This window comes from Macaca nemestrina, chromosome 19, assembly GCF_043159975.1.
Source record: "Macaca nemestrina isolate mMacNem1 chromosome 19, mMacNem.hap1, whole genome shotgun sequence".
Lineage (NCBI taxonomy): Eukaryota > Metazoa > Chordata > Mammalia > Primates > Cercopithecidae > Macaca > Macaca nemestrina.
The window spans coordinates 1,095,077-1,115,882 of record NC_092143.1 but is presented as its reverse complement, the minus strand read 5'-3'; the positions used below and the strand labels follow the sequence as shown (position 1 = coordinate 1,115,882).

The following is a 20,806-nucleotide window of genomic DNA, read 5'->3' as shown; positions in this document are numbered from 1 at the left end:
TGTCCCCTTGCTGTCACCGTCACCTGGCACAGAGCAGGCCCCTGGGAGTCAGTGCTGTGCTGAGTTCCCGGGGCGTGGCCAGCACCTGCCCAGACCCAGAGCACCGAGGGCAGGGCTCTGCGGCATCCCCATGGGGACTCCTCACCCCATCCTCTGAGGCCGCCGATTGCACCAACCTCTCCTGTGATGGTGACTCAGGCACAAAAGCCTGGGCGTGGCTCCCGGACTCGCGACTGGCCACAGCCTGTTAGCGGGTGGTGCACGTGTATGGGGCCATGGCAGACGCATGGCCGGGTCACGCTTCTGCTGTCACCAGGCCGTTTCCAGCACCCCTAGTCACCTGCCACAGCTTCCCTGGCACCACGTGCATGTGGTGGGTGCCTGAGGATAATGACCGTCCTCAGATTGGCTAGTCATGGAGATGACCTTTTGTCTGGACGGTTGTCGCTGCTCCCACATCTCCCATGAGGTGCTGGCTGCTGCGTGTGTCTCTCATAATCCAAGTGTTCATGTTTAAAGTGGTTTCTTGGAGGCAACATCTTCTTGGTGGTGTCTTGGATCCTCTCTGATGCTGTCTTGTAATTGGCACATGTAGACCATTGATGTTTCATTGTTTGTTTTTGTTTGTTTGTTTTTGTTTTGTGAAATGGAGTTTCGCTCTTGTTGCCCAGGCTGGAGTGCAGTGGCGTGATCTCAGCTCACTGCAACCTCCACCTCCCGGGTTCAAGCGATTCTCCTGCCTCAGCCTCCCGAGTAGCTGGGATTACAGGCATGCACCACCACACCTGGCTAATTTTGTATTTTTAGTAGAGACGGGGTTTCTCCATGTTGGTCAGGCAGGTCTTGAACTCCCAACCTCAGGTGATCCACCTGCCTCGGCGTCACAAAGTGCTGGGATTACAGGCATGAGCCACTGTGCCCGACCTGATGTTTACTTATTATTGATACAGTTGGATTGATCCCTACACTGGATTCTTTGAGTGTTCTATTTAGTCGTATAAAAGCAGTAGAAATCTTTAGGCCAACATAAGATACCACATGGCTCACAAGGGGGTTTTGAAGACATGAACGTGCTTCCAAGCTCAGCAATGTGTGTCCCTAGGGGTCGGGGAAGTCTTGTGCACCCACTCAGTGTGTGCAGGTGGAAGCTGATCCGTTCAGAAACCGCAGGGAAGAGCCGATCTCGGGCAGCTGGAGGCAGGTGGACAGGACACTGGGGAGGGACCTTCAGGCGGCTGGAGGCAGGTGGACAGGACACCGGGGAGGGGCCTTGAGGTCATCTCCTGTTGGTGGGAGGGTCGGTGGCCTCCATGGAGAGTGGTGCTGGCACCTTCACTCCCTGTCCCGAGAGGCAGCTCTGTCAGAAAGCCGCGTCTTCCACCCTGCGACTTCAGCGCCCTTCCCCCGAGGGCCCATCCCCTTCCCAGAACCCTTTCCAAGTGGTTATCAGATGGAAGAGGTTCCTTCCTGGCCCTGGGTGAAGTGAGCTCACCTGCAGCTTCAGTGGTGCTCAGGCCTCCCCTGAAGCTTAGGGCTCTGGTTCAATGCTGTCGCTTTTCTTGCCTTCACCTGAGAAGCCCCTCGAGGAAAGCTGGAGGCCCCAGGGCAGGCCGGCGTTCAGAGGAAGGAGTCTCGGCCTACCCCGCAGCCAGTGGGTCGGGGTGCTCAGAAGCATCCTGGGAATGGCCGGACACAGGCAGAAGCAGCCTGAGCTGCTGTACCAGCCTCTCCTCCCCACCGCCCATTCCCGTGTCCGTACTGGCCTCCTTACCGCAGCCCGTTGCCGTGTCCATACCGGCCTCTCCTGCCCACAGCCATTTCCTGTGCCCAGAAGGTCTGTGGCTCCCCGCTGGCCGGGGGTTTGCAGCTGCCCAGGGGGCTGGCAGCCTCTGCTCACGGGGTCGTCGCCGGGCCTCCCCGCCCACCAGGTGTCTGGTTCATTCCTCCCACTGGGCTGCCCTTGCTCTGCTCTGCGTCTGTGCTGGGTACACTGACCTCCTGGCTCTCCGTCCCTCTGCCTGTGGGCATCGTAGCCTGGTGCCTGGCCTCATGCTACCCACCCTCCCTGGCCCTGGCTCTGTCAGGGTCTCCACAGGCTTCGCCAGCCCCGCACATGCACGTGGGATGCGGGACACAGGATGTGGGACACAGGACGCTGGAGCCGGCCTGCCCTGTCCCCCTAGGCAGGGAGAGCAGTCTGGAGGAGCTGTGAGCCTTTCCGCATTGAAAACAATCCCAGCCAAGCCGACATCCACATTCTCTGTGATTTTCTGTTTTACTTTTGACACCAGCATATTTCGAAGAAAGCTTAAGAGTTGTATGTTTTAAAAGAAATTTAAGAGCACATGTGAAAAATTATGTACTTCATGTTTACTGGTTTTTTTTTTGTTTTTTTGTTTTTTTGTTTTTTTTTTGAGACAGTCTCGCTCTGTCACCTAGATTGGAGTGCGGTGGTTCCATCTCGGCTCATTGCAGCCTCTGCCTCCCGGGTTCCAGTGATTCTCGTGCCTCAGTCTCCCAAGTAGCTAGGACTACAGGCGCCAGCCACCATGCCTGGCTAATGTTTTTGTATTTTTTTCAGTAGAGACAGGGTTTCACCATGTTGTCCAGGCTGATCTTGAACTCCTGACCTCAAGTGATCCACCTGCCTCGGCCTCCTAAAGTGCTGGGATTACAGGCGTGAGCCACCACACCTGGTCTCCTGTTTCATTTTTAATCTGTTAAATGGAGTTTGCTTTAATATATATTTTTTCTCATCATAAAGGAACTTCATACTCATTGTGGACATTTGGACAATATAAAAAAGGAAATAAAACCTAGTGTAGTCTCATCAACTTAGACATAACCACTGCTGGCATTGGGCATGCGTCCTGCTCCATTTGCTGCTTTGTGTATAGATGTTCATGCACACACACACACATACACACATTACATACATTATATTGTGTACATACGTGTTTCTGTGTGTGTGTGTGTGTGTGTGTATATTTTTTTTTTTTTGAGACAGAGTCTTGCTCTGTCATCCAAGCTGGAGTACAGTGACTTGATCACAGCTCACTGCAGCCTCAACCTCCCGTGCTGAAGCAATTCTTATGCCTCAGCCTCACCAGTAGCTGGGAACACAGGTGTGCCCTATCCTGCTCAGCTAATTTTTAAATTTTTGTAGACATGGGGCCTCGCAGTGTTGCCCGGGCTGGTCCTGAACTCCTGGGCTCAAGCAATCCTCCCGCCTGGGCCTCCCAAAGTGCTGGGATGACAGGTGTGAGCCACCGTGCTGCCTGTGTGTAAACAAAATAGGATGTGCTGTGTCTTACGGTTTTTGTACTTTCTATAAGTAAGTGTATGAGCCTCATCTCAACAGTGGAGTTTTAAAGCAGGTTGCGTGGGTGCTGGTGCCGTTTGGAGCCTGTATTTTTTCCGGTACGGACGAGTTTCCCTCTCCCTTCGTGCTCTTCCGTGTTGCTTCTTTATCGCTTCCTTCTCTGTGTATTTAAGTGGCAGTGCTCCCACGGTGATAGTATTTTTGTCATATAATTTATCTATTTAGAGAGATGAAGTGGGTTGGCCTGTGCCCACATCAACACAGGCCCTTCCAGTCAGGTAGGACCTAGGAAAACTGGTATGCACCATCCAGCCTGCCCCACAGGGTCCCGCCTCTGCCCATCCAACCCGCCTCATGGGGTCCCCGCCTCCACCCCAGCCTGGCCCACAGGTTCCCGCCTCCGCCCATCCAGCCTGGCCCACGGGGTCCCCGCCTCCGCCCATCCAGCCTGGCCCACGGGGTCCCCGCCTCCGCCCATCCAGCCTGGCCCACGGGGTCCTCGCCTCCACCCCAGCCTGTCCCATGGGGTCCCAGCCTCCACTCCTCTCGCCACTGCCTCTGAGCGCTTCCTGGCCCGTTTTTATTTCAGTCTCGTGAGAGGTTTCCTTCTTGTCTCTTCCCTCAGCTGCTTCTGCTCCAAAGACCCTCCTGCTGTAGCAGCTGCCCTGAGCGCTGCTGAATTCAGAAAACAGCCCTGGAGGAAGCGTCTCTTTATCCCCCATACAAATGCCAAGACAGGCTCCGGGCGGCCAGAGCTTCCCAGGTCAGCCTAGGAGATGGCCAGGCCAGGCGAAGCCCAGACCCACAGTGCTCTGGGGGCAGCCCAGGCTCCGTGGGCATTGACAGAACTTGCGGTCCTTCCAGCGTCAGCTTCAGCTCTCCTGGGGCAGCTCTGATGAGGGGCAGAGGCAGGAAGACGCCCATGTGCCGTGGCTTCTGCTTCTTCCCAATTAACTGCAGTTAATTAAACAACACAGTCCTGCTGCCAGGAGAAAGCGTGGCCCCAAGGCACAGGGCCCCGGGGGGGGGGGCACAGGCGGGCATGGCCCCTCTGCATCGGTGTCTGGGCCTCAGCTCTTTCATTATTTGTAAATGAGAGAACCTGGACCTGAAGTTATCTTCAGTTTTCTGTCTTTAACACTCACAAGATTTTGTTGTTAACATGATTCAATCAATTTAGCTATTAAGCTAGGTGCTGTGCTATAATTAATTATTTTAACAAAAGAAGTAATACAATGGATTTTTCTCCTGCTTGTTAAACTAAGTCATATGATTATAAAAATTAAACTTTATAGACGCGACTCACACCAAGCCTCTCCCCAGATACCAAGTGTCGCCCTCGGCAGGGATGCCCGCATCACCCCAGTCATTTAGGGTCATTAGAGCCCCGAGTAACGCTGGGGCCTGAGCAAGCGGTCGGGATGTCTGTGTCCCAGTCCCGCACCCAGCCCCGAGCTCTGCGAACAGCGCCACACCCCATGGCTTGCGTTTCGTGTGTGTACTTGAGAGAGCATGAGTTTTGTAAACGTGCTGCTGACTCATATTAAAAACATGAAATGGTAAAGGCAGCCTCCACATGCCGTCCTCTGCTGTCTGTGCCTCCGTGCCCTTGGCTGTTCCCACCCCGGGGTCTGCGGGGGTCAGGGTCCACCTCCTCTTCTTCAGTTGGAGTGAATTTGGGGTCTGGTTGAGGGCCTCGGCCATCATCAAATGTGACAAACACAGGCCCTCCCCTGAGACCGCGTGTCCAGGATGCACCTGCTCCTCCGGGGTTCACTGCAGTCGTCTGAGCGGTGCTGGGCCACCAACCACTTCTATCACACAGCGGCCAGCGGTGGGGCCTTGGGTCGTTTTCTGAAGGCCACCAACCCTTTGGCATCGGAGTAGGCAGAGCCTTTTGCATCCCCACCAGGCCCCTTGCCCAGGTGGCCCCGGGCAACCTCTACCCTCAGGCACCTCAGGTCCCAGTTCTGTTCACAGCTTCTCTTTTCCTGGCTTCTTTCTCTCTATTGACAAGATTTCAGTCTTGAGGTTGGTCCTGTTTGCTCCACTGCTCTGAGGAAGCCTCTCGGCTCCTAGGTGTGCAAGAAGCCAAGGGCATCCCTTCCCTGTGAGTGTCCACACACAAGTGCAGGTGGCACAGAGCGTCCGGGGCTGTCGTCGGCTGCTTCTGGACGCCCAGGTGGCCAGTCAGGAGTTTACCGTCACAGCGTCCCGCGCCGCCATGGAAACGCAGGGTTGCTGTGTGGCCGCCGTGGTGCGGTAGCCGTCGCCTGCCGGGTGCTAATTGTGCCTCCTGTGTGCCCTTCTCCTCTAGAATTCTCTGGTGGTTGAGATCCCGCCGTTTCGGAATCAGAGGATAACCAGCCCTGTTCACGTCAGTTTCTACGTCTGCAACGGGAAGAGAAAGCGAAGCCAGTACCAGCGTTTCACCTACCTTCCCGCCAACGGTAACGCCATCTTTCTAACCTTAAGCAGTGAAAATGAGCGCGTGGGGTGCTTTTTCTAAAGACGCAGAAACGACGTCGCCGTAAAGCAGCATGGCGTGTTGCACGTTTAACTGTGTGATGTCCCGTTAGTGACGCTGAGTCATCGATTCCCTGAGAAGGAAAGGAAAAGGGAAGCTTTTTTCGGATGCATTTTCCTTGGTCCCTGTTGGGGTTTGGTCGGGGGGTTGCATACTCAGATAGTCACGGTTATTCTGCTTCTTGCGAATGTATAACAGCCCAGGGGAAAACATGGCTCTTCTGCTCCAAAAAACTGAGGGGGTCCTGGTGTGCATTTGCATCCTAAAGCTGCTTCAGGTGAGAAGGCAAATAGGTACAGCTATTTTGCAGGCAACTTTAGGAATAAACTTTGCTTTTAAGCATATAGTCCTGATGTGGTCTTTAAGGATGGTGAATGAGCTTTGTGCTGGGCGGACGTCCCCAACACACTTCTCCAAGGGTAATTTCATCTCCTGGGACCATGGGCATCCACGCTGGGGCACCTTCTCCTCAACCTGCCTGTCCCTTAACTGCCGTGGGAATGGCTCCTTTTCACTAAAAAAAAAAAAAAAAAATCAGCTTCTGTTTTTAACCTTTAGGGTGTTTTCTTAAAGAAAATACCATTGAGTTTGTTTTTTCAGTCCCTGAACCAGTAGAAGAGAAGGGTGTCCCCCACGCCATCCTGGGCTTCCTTTGTGGGTACAGGCCACACCCCCCAGCTCGGAGAGGACAGAGTTAGCTGTCATCCTGAGTTTTACTGTATTTTGGGTAAGCCTAGCTAACATCAACAATCTTTTTATATCGCTTTTTTTCTAAAAACTGCAGAGATTCCTATCATCAAGAGGGAAATTACACACTGCAAACTGATTGCAAAAGCAGCCACGTTTTCTTAGCAAAATCGAGGTGTTTTGAAGGTTTCCATTTTCTCTGAACGTAAACAGCATTTGTAATAGACCAGATTCTAAGAAAGCCCTCGAATCCCCACGTTCACACTGAACTGTTGGGACTCCCCGTTTTGTCAGGCAAGCTCTAGAAACGCCTCTCAACAGGTGGAAAATGGGGTTTCGCCGTAAAGTCGCTGTCCCCTGAGAGTGTCTGTGAGACAAGCTGTAGCAGGGACGGGCAGCCCCCAGCCCAGCCCTCGCGGGGAAGAGCCTCACAGTCTGGGACCCCCTGGGATTGTGGGGAAGAGCCTCACGTTCTGGGACCCCCCTCGGGTTTACATGATCTGTGCCACCCACACTTGGTGAGCCCGACCCGTTCTTGGAACAAAGTACAATATATCTTACAGAAGAAAATATTTCATCTTTTTCTGAAAATATAATGATTGTGTCCTAATTAAACTTCAAGCGTGGTTGACCAGAAATTGAATGTTTTAAAGAAAACCTAGGCCTTACAGAGAAGGACTGCTTTCCAGAGCAGTGCATTAATTTTTTTCTTATTTGCCGGGCACCCGGCAGTCCCCACCGTGGGTTTGAGCAGCACCAAGTTTAGCACAGATCACGCGTCTCAGAGGCAGAAGAAGGGGTGTGTGGGGAGCATGCCTGCCCTTCACAGGCGGGAGGTGGAGGCCCCCAGGACCATGGCCACAGCATGAAGCCGGTGGGGTTGAGCCGCTCCTGCTACCTCCTGTCCACGCCCCACCTGGCAGCCGGCCGTCCTGTCCTACCAGCCTCGCTTCTGCCTCGGTCAGCCTCAGCTCCCCTCTCAGCTCCGTGCCCGGCGTGGACGTCTCTCCTGGACCCCCGCCCAGTGTCTCGGCTGCACCCGCCACCCGCCATCTGCCCCAGCATGGCTCAACACAGGCCAGGTTCCCCAGGCTCGCCCTGGGCACCAGCCTTCGCCCGTCCTCCCTCTCTTTGCCTCTGTCGTCTCTCCTCTCCTGGACGTAGCGCCATAGTCCCTGGGTGACCATCCCAGGCCCCCACGAGTACACTGACCAGGCCCCCAGGGGCTCCCCGGCTCCCTGTCACCCCACCTGGTCCTGAGGGGTATGACCACAACTTGCACCAGACTGTGAGCCCCTCAGGCAGAGCCCCCAGGCTGCCGCAGGGCGAGATCCCCGGTGTTGACACTGTGCCTACCTCGAGGCCACTGTCATTGTGGTTCTTAAATAAATAAACGAATGAATGGAAACCAGCACCCAGGTATCCCTGTTCCGTCCCGCGTCCCCGCTGCACCTCCTGCTCCTGCAACCCCGGCTGGGTCTGAGGACGCCAAGGCCACTCCAGGACCTTCATCCTCCGTGCTGTTCATCTGTGTCTTGGGGTCCAGCTCGGATGGCTTCTTCCACGGGGTCTGAGAGATAGTTGCCAGCTCTGCTTCCGCAGGACCTGGAGTGTAGGCAGGACGGATGGGTGTGGATGGAGGACAGCAGGTTAGCAAGCCCCGGACGGACTCAAAGCTTCTCTTGGTTTACTTTTTCCCTTTTCCACACTGTTGTGTGGGGGGTTGTTCGCATTCTACGTTTCCACTGTGCCAGTGAGCTTCGGGTCTGTGCGCCCGGGGGTCACGGTGGTGAGGGGCAGACTCTTGGGGTCGTGAAATGTGCTGTTGAAATGCACAAGATGACAAAAATGAACCCACTTAAACTCCAGCTCTGGAATTCCTTTTATGTACACATTTGTAAAATCAAGTCTCATTTTAGGTTTTCCTTCAAAATTGCCGTCCCCACAGGCAGGACAGGGAGGCAGCGCGGGGAGGCGGCCCAGGGAGGCCGTGGCCTGGCGTCTCTCCTTTCAAGTCAGAAGGTCTCAGTGGTCAGCCTCCGGGAATCACGCATCTGAGTGCAGAGGGCCCCGGGCTCAGGTGGGGCTGAGCCTTTGGTTGATGGTCTGTGATGGGGCCCAGGGGGAGAGTTCTCTTCACCCTCCCTAGTGGGGCCAGGCGTTAAATGGGGAAGAGTTCCCACCAGAATGTATCAGCTCCATGAACGGAGCAGGCACAGACCTCGAGGAGTCCTGCCGGCCGCCCCTCCTGACATCCCGGGGTGCTGCCCGGCGAGCAAAGTGAAAAGATCGTCTGCAATTAAAGAGGCTGGAACACACGCGCCCACAGAGAGGCTCCCTGAGCGGCTTGTCTGTCACTGTTTTTGTTTAACTGCGCCCGAATGTAATCTCCCGGAAGGCGTGTTAGGGGGGCTGAGGGATGATCTGGTACCAGGAAGGTTCGCAGTTCCAAGAGGTGATTCCAAAACGTCAGCATTGTAGGTGGAGAGAGGCGAGCCCGGAACGTGGGGACCCTGCCCAGGTCTGGTTAGAAGGCGGCGTCCGCGTGGCCTGGAGCTTGCGTGAGGGGTGCACTTACACCCCCAGATAGGAGCAGGCAGTGTGGGACCACGGGCACTTTGGAGAAAGAAAACCAAGTTACAAACTCCAGATTACCTGCCAAAGTCAGTACTTTTTTAAACAAGAAAATAAAACATGACAAATCACTGGGTCTTGTCAGGTCTTTTTGTCTGAAGTCGTTTTAGTCAGTTACCTGGAAATGCTTCCAGGGCCCCAGGGCTGGGGACATGGAGCTCTTCCCCCATCAGTGCCGAGGAGAAGCTGCTCCCAGCCCCAGGTCCCCGTGGAAACACACAGCCAGCCCTGCCTCTGTGGGGGTCCCTTTGGTGGCCAGAGCCCCCTTCCTCGGGATACGCGGTCCAGCTGAGGGTCATCCGGTGACAGGGAGTGGCTGCTGTGATAATCCAGGCACAGAAACAGCTTTGACCACAGAATGCGATGTCCGGGGTGCGAGGGCGTCGGGACGGATCTGCCTCGGGATCTGGGGGTCTCTCACGGGGGGTGGGCATGGGCCCCAAGACCAGACAGGAGCCAGCTGGAGACTCAAATGTCACAAAGAAGGGTAGATGCGCTTCCCGCCCCCGTTACTCACCAGCCGCTCTGCTGGCCCTGCCACGATGACCTAGGCCTGAGAATCTCTTTCTGCCTCAAGGGGTAGAAAGGGGAATAGATTCCATTACTTCCCTGTTTGCAATGGATTATTAAATCTAGCAATAGCTGTGGCATCGGCGAGGTGTTGGTACAAAGGGAGCCGGGGTCCTGTGGCCTTGGGTCCACCCCAGTGAAGGTCACTGGAGGGAGCTGCTCAGGGAGTGAGCCATGGGGTGGGGGAGGCTGTGAAACGGAGGTCCCTGTGCACAGAGCGCACCACCCAGGGTCAACAGCTGGGGGCGTGTCTCCGCTGGCACTTCCCAGGCCACAGAACCGGCCCCTCTAGGAAGCCTCCTCCAGATGGCGTGGCCCAGGCCCTCAGCTCAGCTGGGGCTGCGTGAGCTGAGGGGCTCAGAGCACCCTGCAAGGGATCCTCCTGGTTGCAGACAAGCAGTCCTGGGCCACCGCCCGACCTCCACGCCCTCCTGCTCAGCCCAGCAGCCTCCCCTTCCCAGGGGTTTCCCATTCTGCCTTTTCCCTGGACTTCCCGGCTCACTTTGTCCAAGTCCACTGCATGTAAAGCTTGATCCTGAGACAGTGAAGTTCGTGAGGTCTCTGCAGATGCTCAGCGGCCCCAAATCGCGCTTTCGTTGCCACTGGCCAACAGCACAGCCTGGGTGGGCCTTGAACACCTGTGGCCTCTTCCTCTCCCCTCCCCTCACTTGTAGGCACCCTGGGGCTGGGCCTGAGCTCGGCTCTCACTGCAAAGTGAACCTGCCCATTTCAGACACCCAGGCATGGCTCCCATGTTCCCTCATCTGATCCCGCCATCATGGCAGCTGCCTCCCAGCTCCTGACAACGTCAGGTCAGCCCTGGCCTCGCGGTGCTCTGGGTTTCAGCCTTGAGATGCTTTCCGTGTGTCGGCTGTGGGCGCCTCGATGCACCAGGGCCTGGTCACAGGTTCTTAAAGCAGAGATTCTCCTGGCACCCCTTGTGCGCCCTCCAAGGGCCTAAAACACAGACGACCCACACTCCATGCCCTGTCCTGCGCAGGAACCAGGGTGGCCTCCCCTTTCTGCCGCTTGTAGGGGTCAAGCCGGGCCCCCCACACTGCTGTTTCAGCCCAGCTCTGCCCCAGCTTAGAAGTCCTACCTGATTTCAAACAGAGCAGATGATGCTGACATTTCCAGCCCGCGGTGTGGCCTGTGCCGCGCTCCAGGTGGCCACGGGGCGAGGAGTCTGGGAGCCCAGCTGCCGAGTGTGTCTGTGGCGGGAGCTGAGCTGGCCCCGCCTGTGAGCAGTGGCCTGTGGGCTCCTCATCCCTGTTCTACTGAGAGCCCCACAACCACCCGAGGGAGGGAGGCAGCTTTTATTAAATTTCAGTTTTGTCGGTTGCCTCACTCTTCAGACAGCAAGTGAGGGAGGGGTGTTCTGATGCTCACTGTTGATGCCGTAAACCTGAGGGAAGGGAATTCTGTCACATGCTGTGGGATGCCGGCCCCACCAGGCCTCCCAGGAGACCTCCCCACATGTCCAGAGAAGGGCTCCAATTAAAAGGGGAGCCGGAGATGTGCTCGCCAAAACCCCTGCCAGCTAGACGCCAGGCATCCCAGCCACCCGACACTCAGGCCGTGCGTGTCCTCAGAGCCTGTTTTAAAGCAGGAGGGATTTGGGGTGGAAGACGGCTCCTTCAGAAATCAGAGATGAGGGGAATAAATTAGGGAACTAGCGTCGGGATCCAGACTGGTGTGGAAGAGTCCACAGGACTCTGCATCCGACGGGCGCGCCTGGGGCTGGGTGAGTCTGGCTGCAGAAGGAGGATGGGGCCGGGAGCCTGAGACAGGAGGAGAGGGCGGGAAGGGGCTTGTTTAGAAATCTAAGGGCCATGGGCCACCAAAAACAAACCAGGGGTGTGAGTCAGTGGGGAGGCTGGGCGCCAGGAAGCCCGCGCCCCGGGACATGCGTGGGGCAAGAGGAGCACCCTGAGCTTGGCGACGTTGGCCGCGCACCTGGGAGGGACCCGCCTGTCCACGCGGAGACGCTCCCGGACCGATGCATCGGCCATGCTGCTGCCCCACTGTGGCTCCATGGCTCCAGCCGGAATGGGAAAGCCTGGCCCCGCAGAACACGGAGGGCCACCCAGGCGAGGATTGGCAAGAGCCGACCACTGTGCGTTTCGGCTTATGTGGTCTGTGGGAGCGTCCTCTGTCATCAGCCTAGTTGGGCAACAGATCCTCCTCGCCGTGCCCTGGAGCAGCATGGGGCCGCCCCACGGCCCAAGGCCCCCTCACGCTTTCCCTCGCCGCGGCCGTGTCATCCTGGCTCCGTCGCTGCCACCCAAGACCCCCGTCAAGTCACTGAGCCCTGCGCCTGTTTTCACATTTCTGTGTGTGTAGGAAGCCCCCCACCGATGTTGCTTGGGGTCGACGTGATAAACCTGAGGGAAAGGGAATTCTCTCACCCCCACCGACACGCAGGATGGGTGTGAAGGCAAAGTGAGATCATGAACAAAAGCACTCGGGCCCGTCCTGGGCTCCTCGCCGAGGTTAGCCGTGGTTGTCGGCCACCACGGAGCTGCGGTTTCAGCCTGGAGGTCTGTGGCGTGCGTGGTTGGAAACAACTCACGTGGCTGTGGCTCCGGAAGAGTGTGCCTTCCCGGAAACCTTGGAACATGCTTCGTCAGGAACGCCAGTGAAGAGTCGGGGAGAGAGCACGAATTCCCAAAGGCAGATGGAGTTCGGAAGGACCCTTCTCTGTCTCCCGTCGGGCGGTGCCTGGTTGGTGCAGATTCACCCCCTGGTGGGCCGTGGGTCCCTCACCTGCTCTGGAAACTGATCTTGGCTCTGAACATGAAGAAATGATGCCCGCTCAGCCTCGAGGGACGGGCGAGAGGACAGCTCCATCCGCTGTTTTCCTTCATTATTTGAGAAAAGTTATGCCCTGGAGGAGTCATTCCTGGTTGTTTATGTTGATGGCAAAACTTGGACTTTATTGTCGTACAGCAAACAGAAGACAATCTGATCTTTGTTTTCCAGGGGTTTAGACTTTGAACAAAACCCCTTTTGTCCAGTACTGTAGCGCGTACCTCGTAGAGTAATTCAAGCTAAACACTTGAGGTTGCGTAAAAATGTGGGCCTGGGGGAGAAGGGAGCTGTCTTGGGATCGTTCCTTGCTGTGCATGGCACCTGCAGCATGCAGGCAGCTCGGTGTTGGATCTCCCCGCCCCCAACGCCACCTGGGGACCAGATGTTACTGTGGATGCAGGAAGGGGGTCCGGGGAACCGTCTCAGCCTTCAGGGCTTCCGTAGTGAGCACCACCGGCTGGGTGCCTTGTAAACAACAGACATTCATTTCTCATAGCTCTGGGGGCTGGAAGTCTGAGGTCAGGGCTGGTATAGTCAGGTTCTGGTGAGGACCTTTCCAGGTTGCAGACAGCCAAAATCCTGCCATATCCTCACATGGCAGGACAGGCAATTTGTCTCTTCTTCTTGGGATGACAGTCCCATTGTATCAGGGCCCCGCCCTGATGATATTGTTTAACCCCCAGTTACCTCCTGCAAACCCTATACTCAGGTAGAGTCACACGGATGGGGGTTAAGGCCTCAACATGAGGTTGAGGGGACATGATTCCGTCCATAGCAGTGACCCCACTTGTCTAAAGCCAAAGGGCTGGGCCTGCCCCTTGCCCCCCTGCCTGCCCATCCCCAGGTCCCCGTTCTTGTCCCCAGGCCCCCCCGCCCACCCCCAGGTGCTCCCTGTGCTGCAGACAGAGTCCCTGAGGAGCCAGGAGCTGCTGGTCACCAACTGCACAGGAAGCCGACAGGTGGGGCAGGCTCGTGCCGATTTTCATTCTCAGATCTTGTCACCTCTGTCTTATAGCAGAAGGGGGCCCTGATCTGGGGGCCATGAAGACCCCAGCTGTTCCGCCAGGAGCCCGGTCACACCAAGGCAGCCAAGGGGACTACGTTGGGAGGAGGATGCGGTCGGGGCCATTAGGAGCTGTGAGGGGCCCCCAGGTCTGCCCTAGGTGAGGGGCTCTGCCTGTCCTGGGGCTGCATAGATCCAGCTGGGGCTTTAGAACTGGAACCGTTCGAGGAGCTGCAGCGGGTGAAGCCCACTTACGTCCTGGCTCCTGTTGCCATGTAGAGATGGGAGCCCATTTTCCAGGCTTGGGGTTCTTTAAAGGGAGGCTGGGATTGTGCTGAATGCTCTCTGGCCGTGGTGGGGGCTTTGGGAGGGAGGCCCTGGGGGAGAGGCTCTCCCAGCTCACTGCCTGCGTCTTTGGCCAGAACTGGCACCTGCACGGGGCCTGGAAACGTTGTGCTCACCTGGGGCAGAAGCCTCCCTCCAGGATTTAGCTCCCGACGTCACTGCTATTGAGGCAGAGACTCTGCAGTGGCGTCAGGGAAAAGCTGGGCCCCAGAACAGCACCAGGGACGGGACAGGCCCTCAGTGCCTTCCACGGAGGATGCAGTGTGAGGCCTGGGTCTGCGGGGACAGTTTACCTGTCAGCTCTGCACACCGCTGACCGCTGTGCGCCGCCTCCACAGACAGTCCCCGTGAGCGATGGGGCTGCCGTGGACAATGGGGCTGCTGTGGACGCTGGGGCTGTCATGGATAATGGGGTAGCCACCATGGACAACGGGGCTGCTGTGGATGCTGGGGCTGCCATGGACGCTGGGGCTGTCATGGACAATGGGGTAGCCACCGTGGACAATGGGGCTGCCGTGGACACTGCAGCCAGCCTGCCCCGTGGGTATATGGTTTGTAAAGCCGGCAGGCGCTGAGGCTAGCACTCGCCTTCCACACTCTGCTCTTTGTAACAAGTTTCATAAACTCACCCTCAGGTGATTGGCGTTTCTGGTGCGCCATTGCTTAGCCTGAAAGTGAGCTGCCCTTCTTCTGAGCCCATCCGTTTGCCGCCTCCACCCCAGCCCCACGTGGTTGATGCTCCACCCCAGCCCCACGTGGCTGACGTCATCAGGAGGCAGCCAGAGGCCGCCTGGCGCAGGGTGAGCCCAGAACACGTGCTGTCCGCGTGGACGGGGCCCGTGCGGCTCCCTCCACGGGCGAGACTCCCAGGCTGTTGTGCAGACGCTCGCTCGTTTCCTCGCTGATAGGATGCGTCTCACGAGGCTCTGGTTTACAGCGCAGGTGTACATCTTCCCTGAAACCCACACACAAAGCACAGCTTAGGCCAAGCGCAGGTGCAGTATGTTCGTGCATTTAAGCTTCTTAGATGCTGGGATGTGGAAGCAGCCGTGTGGCTTTCCTTTGCTTGTGAAGGTGAGTTTGCACTTTCCAGCTTCTCTCTGTATTGAGAAGGCCACAGCTCTCTGGGGCTTGACTTAGCAGAGAACATCCCGCTACATCCTCATGGGCCAGCGGGTCAGGCGGGGCCATCCAGAAACATCCTCCGCGGGTGCCGGGTGCCAGGTGCCTCACGCGTCCCTGCCGTCCACGGCCCTTTGTCCCTGGCTGTGCTTCACGTCAGTGCCCCTTGGGGCAAGGACAGGGAGATGGGGGAGTCACCTGGGGAAGGCCTGGCCCTGGTGGGCGGCAACTTTGGAGCAGCTGGGATGGCACAAGACGCTGCTGCCAGGGCCGAGAAACCATCCGGCCAACCCCAGACTTGAGCCGGACCTCATGGGCAAGGCTGAGAGAAACCGCCTGGGGACCCCAGCCCAGGGAGGGGCACTGCAGCAGGAACAGGAGCAGACACCTGCAGGGTCAGCCTGGGCCACCTTCCAGCGCGGTGACCACACCCACAGCTCATACTGCCAAGGGACCGGGACTGGCTCTCCAGACTCACAAGATGCCATCATGGGTGGGGCACATGCAGCGACCCCAGGTTTCAAGTCACTGCCCCCAGCTCCCTGCAAATAGCTGTGGGCGGGAGAGGGGCAGCGGGCAGGCACACGAGCTTATTCCTGTGAGGAGCGTGTTGCCACAGCCTCTGTGGGCTGGAGCCCCGGGCCTCAGGGAGCGCCTGCCTGTGGGTGGGGGGACGGGAGCTGCCAACCTGGTGGGGTCCCAGTGAAGCGTCCACTCGGCCTTCTGCCTGCCCCTGGGGGTGGTGGACACATCAGTGCTGGGCCTGCTTCGAACCCACAGGGCAAGCGGCCGGGGCATCCCGACACCACTGCCGGCCGCCAGCATCCTGGGGAGGTGGGTCGTATGTCCCAGGGCCGTGTGTCCCTCGCCACCACGATCCTTGGTCAGGACTTCCCCAGGAAGAATCCAGTGGCTGGAGAGATGTGGGGGTTAATGCCGGTGCCACCACGGTTTTAGACGGGCGGCGTCTGCACCGTGTTCTTGGCATTCTCCGGCCAGCAGCAGCAGACGCCACCCGATTGCCCTGGCCCGATGGCTCTCTGGCATCGCTGGCCTTGGCCCGTGGGGCGGCTGATTTATGGCCACTGCTGTTTATGGGACAGCTGTGCTCGGGGCCTTTAGTGTCCGGCAGAGCTGGCAGGTACCAGTTTTTAAAGCGCTTGGGGGACATTTCACAGAAGAGGCGCACTGGCCCCCGTGCCTGGCCACGTTTCTGGGCCCTGGCTGAAAATCCCGTGTAGCGGAGAGAGGATCCCAACAGGGTATTAATTTAACCTTCCAGCCTTGTGCTTTTGCTAAAGATCATAAACTCTGAAAATTACCGGCCGAATTTAGAATGGAGGCTTGGCTGTTGGGGACATCAGCCTCTTCTGAGTGGGAGAGACGTGGGTGCCCACCAGCGTCTCACTCCCACGTCTGGGCCTGTTTCCAGCGACCCCCGTGCCTCTCAAAGGCACAGGCCTGAGTTCACAGAGACCACTGGCCGAGCCCTGCCTCTGGGGCTCCCCACCGTCTGGCTTTGTCGTGGACTCGTCATCTGTGGATTTACCACATGCTTGAAGCTGGAACGGCAGGAAGGGGCAGTTCCTGAGGCCCAGCTGCCTCCGCAGAGTTGGTGGGGAGGCCGTGGCCTGAGGCCAAAATGCGTCCCCTGGATGAAAATGACCCCAGCCCTGTGGTCTCCAGACAGTGGCTAGAGCCCCACCCTCCACAGGCACCGCCTCCCGCCACCCCTTCAAAAAGGTGTTGCAGCCCACGGCCCAGATACTCGACTTTCTAATATAAAGTGAGGCCTGTAGGGTTTCCCAATCAACATGAGGGCGCCTTCTCCTCCACAGCCCCCCGACTTGCACAGGCAGTCCTGGGGCTCTGCCCCATCCGTGACCCCTCAGCTGAAGAGGATAGCCCCAGAGGCGGCCACATTCAGGTGGCTGGAGGCAGGAACTTCCCCCAGCGCTGCCAGGGTCTGTGCACCTCCTTCAGCCCCAACTAAGGAGAGCGTGTGGGGCTGAGAGCACGCAGACCCTCGTGCGCCAGGCGTGAGCGTTGTCTTCAGATGGGACCAAGCGGGCCTCACTTGTGACAACTGAATGTGACGTCTGGGGTGTAATTCCAGCCCTGACCTGGTTCCGGGGTGTAATTCCAGCGTGCCCTGGTTCCTGGGGTGTAATTCCAGCGTGCCCTGGTTCCTGGGGTGTAATTCCAGCCCTGACCTGGTTCCGGGGTGTAATTCCAGCGTGCCCTGGTTCCTGGGGTGTAATTCCAGCGTGCCCTGGTTCCTGGGGTGTAATTCCAGCATGCCCTGGTTCCTGGGGTGTAATTCCAGCCCTGACCTGGTTCTGGGGTGTAATTCCAGCGTGCCCTGGTTCCTGGGGTGTAATTCCAGCCCTGACCTGGTTCCAGGGTGTAATTCCAGCGTGCCCCGGTTCCTGGGGTGTAATTCCAGCGTGCCCCGGTTCCGGGGGTGTAATTCCAGCGTGTCCCGGTTCCTGGGGTGTAATTCCAGCCCTGACCTGGTTCCGGGGTGTAATTCCAGCGTGCCCTGGTTCCTGGGGTGTAATTCCAGCCCTGACCTGGTTCCGGGGTGTAATTCCAGCGTGCCCCGGTTCCTGGGGTGTAATTCCAGCGTGCCCCGGTTCCGGGGGTGTAATTCCAGCGTGACCCGGTTCCTGGGGTGTAATTCCAGCGTGACCCGGTTCCTGGGGTGTAATTCCAGTCCTGACCCGGTTCCGGGGTGTAATTCCAGCATGACCCCAGCGGCGATTGCAGGACGGGGTGACTGACGAGGCTGGGGGAGCGCACCTGTTCCCCCTCCCCTGCCCTGGGCACCACTGTAGAGGCAGCCCCTGGCCTCTTCCTCCAAGCTTGACAGCTCAGGCCGCACTCCCCGCATTCTCTGTGGCTGGACGTGCCCCGGGCCAAAGGCTGGGGACGCCTGGGCTATGGAGCCCCAGGAAGGCCTGGCAGGACCCTCAGCAGAGTGTGGCTTTATGGGCCCTGGTCAGTGAGCTGCAGGCTCTGTCCTGGGAAGGCCTTGTAATCACGATTACCCTGTGATTTTCTTCCTGCCTCCTGGACGTCAGCACCTCCTGGTCACCCACCCCATCTAAAACCTCAGCCTCTCTACTCAGTGTGCAGGGCGGACACTTTAAACCTCAGCCTCCCTACTCAGTGTGCAGGGTGGACGCTTTAAACCTCGGCCTCCCTACGCAGTGTGCAGGGAGGACAATTTAAACCTCGGTCTCCCTACTCAGTGTGCAGGGCGGACACTTTAAACCTGGGCCTCCCTACTCAGTATGCAGGGCGGACAGTTTAAACCTGGGCCTCCCTAGGCAGTGTGCAGGGCAGATGATAGAAAGATTTGAATGAGTGAATGAAAGTAGGGACTTGAAAAGTCAGCACAAAAGCAACAAAATGCAGCAACTCCACTGGGAATCCCTGGGTGGAAAGCTCTGGTTGACTTCCTTCGGACTCAGAGGCTGGTGAGATTCTACAGCCGGGAACGGCCCATATGGGTCAGTTCCTGTGATGCCTGCAGTGTGGCGGGAAGGTGCCTTGGCTACACAGATGACTCGCCCCTGGGCTAATCAACCGCCGGGACCTGTGGTGGGAGCTGCAGGGGAGGCTGCACTAGCACAGGTGCTCCCATATCCCGAGCTGCCGGAAAACGCCGTCTCCATCGGTCGTAGCTGCTGGTGGACTCGTGGGCACCCAGCTGTGGTGGGGAACAGCTGCATGGACTCGCAGGCTCAAGCCCGGGGCTAAATATTTTCTCTCGAATTGGAGATGCTTTTGTTAACTGCAGGAGGCTGCTGGACCCTCTGCAGCGGCAAGTGTTGGCACCAGGAGCCTGTGTGCCGGTTTTGGGGGCCACACATAGGCCCCAGGTGGTGATGGGAGGGGAGTTTCCCTCCCTGTGGCCGACCCTGCTGCCAAACAGGATCCACACAGCATTTGCCCAGAGCAGCGCCGCACGTCTGTAGGAATTTGCGTGCACCATTGCGAGAGCTTTAGAGCCACTGAGCCGTCTGATGTCTCCTCTAAGTAGCACGAGAGACCTAAGACCAGCAGGAAAACAGCAACCGCAGGAATGCCGGCCGGGACCGCCTCGCTGCTCCCGCTGACTGCACGCCTGCCTGCTTTCTTCCCAACACCCCTGCAGAAGCAGGCACAAAGGCTGGGGTGGGCGCAGGCCGGGAGCCGGTGTCGGCTCTGGCCCAGGCCTGGCGGAGTGACCTTGGGGACCCGGTGCCTGACCTGTAGGCTCCTCCCCACAGCCCTAGACTTCTAGGGAGGGCTGGGTGGGAGAAAGCTCTAGAAACTCAGGAGCCCCCTGTTTCGTCCAAGGCTGCCAGGTCACGGCCTCCGCACAGCCCGTCGCTTTAGAAGGGGAATCTGGAGGACCGTGGAGGCGGTCCAGCCTCCACGACAGTGTTTTTCTTTCGCAGTGACGGACGGCTTCTCTCCTGGAGCAGTCATTCCCTTTTGCAGTTGGATTTTTACTGACTCCTGAAAGCCGTCTTGTGTATTCGAGTTTACCAAATGTGCAGACATTTATCAAACCGAGTGTTGGGAGCAGAAATGCCGTCGTGCCTCCAAGTTGAAATTTTCGCTTTGATTCCTGCGAATCCACAGGCCCCTGGGTCCAGGGCTCCCACCGCAGTTTGCAAGTGGACTTTCATAGCACATTAGTGCTGCGGGAGAGTCCAAGGAAAACAGTCCTCGCCAGTATTAGAAGCAGCTGCGACTCTCGGCCGATGACTCACACCTTTTTTTTTAATGGGGTGGGAGAACCAGGCAGGAGACAGAGGGACCCAGTCAGGGCCCTGTCGGTTTTGCGGAGGGTGTCCCAGCCACAAGCCTGCCTGATCATACTCATCTGCAAATCTGCAACTGGTGTTTATTTAATTTCTCTTTTCCTTCTCACAGTTCCAATGATAAAAACAGAACCCACGGATGATTATGAGCCTGCTCCAAACTGTGGGCCGGTGAGCCAGGGGTTAAGTCCTCTCCCGAGACCATACTACAGCCAGCAGCTCGCGATGCCACCTGACCCCAGCTCCTGCCTCGTGGCCGGCTTCCCGCCCTGTCCGCAGAGAAGCACCCTGATGCCAGCAGCCCCCGGCGCGAGCCCCAAGCTCCACGACCTTTCTCCCGCCGCCTACACCAAGGGCGTCACCAGCCCGGGCCACTGCCACCTCGGACTCCCGCAGCCGGCCGGAGAGGCCCCCGCCGTCCAGGACGTGCCCAGGCCAGTGGCCACGCACCCCGGCTCGCCCGGGCAGCCGCCCCCGGCCCTGCTGCCGCAGCAGGTGAGTGTGCCTCCAAGCAGTAGCTGCCCCCCTGGTCTCGAACACTCACTCTGCCCCAGCAGCCCCTCTCCTCCACTCCCGCCCGCCGCCCAAGAGCTGACCTGCCTGCAGCCCTGCAGCCCAGCGTGCCCGCCCGCCACGGGCCGCCCGCAGCACCCGCCGCCCACGGTCCGCAGGGATGAGTCTCCGGCCGCCCAGCCACGGCTGCTGCCAGAGGCGTGTGAGGACAGTAGTCCTAATTTGGCCCCTATTCCTGTAACGGTCAAGCAAGAGCCTGAAGAGTTGGACCAGTTGTACCTGGATGACGGTGAGTGCCCGTGGCCATGCAGATGTGGTCTCGGCCCGGCATGGCAGCGTGAGCTCACGGAGGGGCCGTGTGCGTGCTGCAAGTGTGGCACGTGTGGAAGTGCACCGAGGCCCTGGGCTGGGTGTGGGGTGCGTTCTCCTGATATAAAGTGCCCCCGTGTGGTGCC

At 58.1% G+C, this 20,806-nt stretch overlaps 1 protein-coding gene across 5 annotated transcripts in view; it reads left to right on the top strand.

Annotated features, from left to right (window-relative positions):
* Positions 1-20,806, top strand: part of LOC105489353 (nuclear factor of activated T cells 1) — a 126,176-nt gene that overhangs the window by 65,210 nt on the left and 40,160 nt on the right. For 3 of the 5 annotated variants that reach the window (XM_071085824.1, XM_071085825.1, XM_071085826.1), the window contains 2 exons: positions 5,640-5,772; positions 19,951-20,333. In XM_071085824.1, coding sequence (XP_070941925.1) covers positions 5,640-5,772; positions 19,951-20,333 — 516 coding nt within the window. Of the gene's footprint in view, positions 1-5,639; positions 5,773-19,950; positions 20,641-20,806 lie in introns of all 5 variants that reach the window. The other 2 variants (XM_071085822.1, XM_071085823.1) reach the window with 1 other exon arrangement.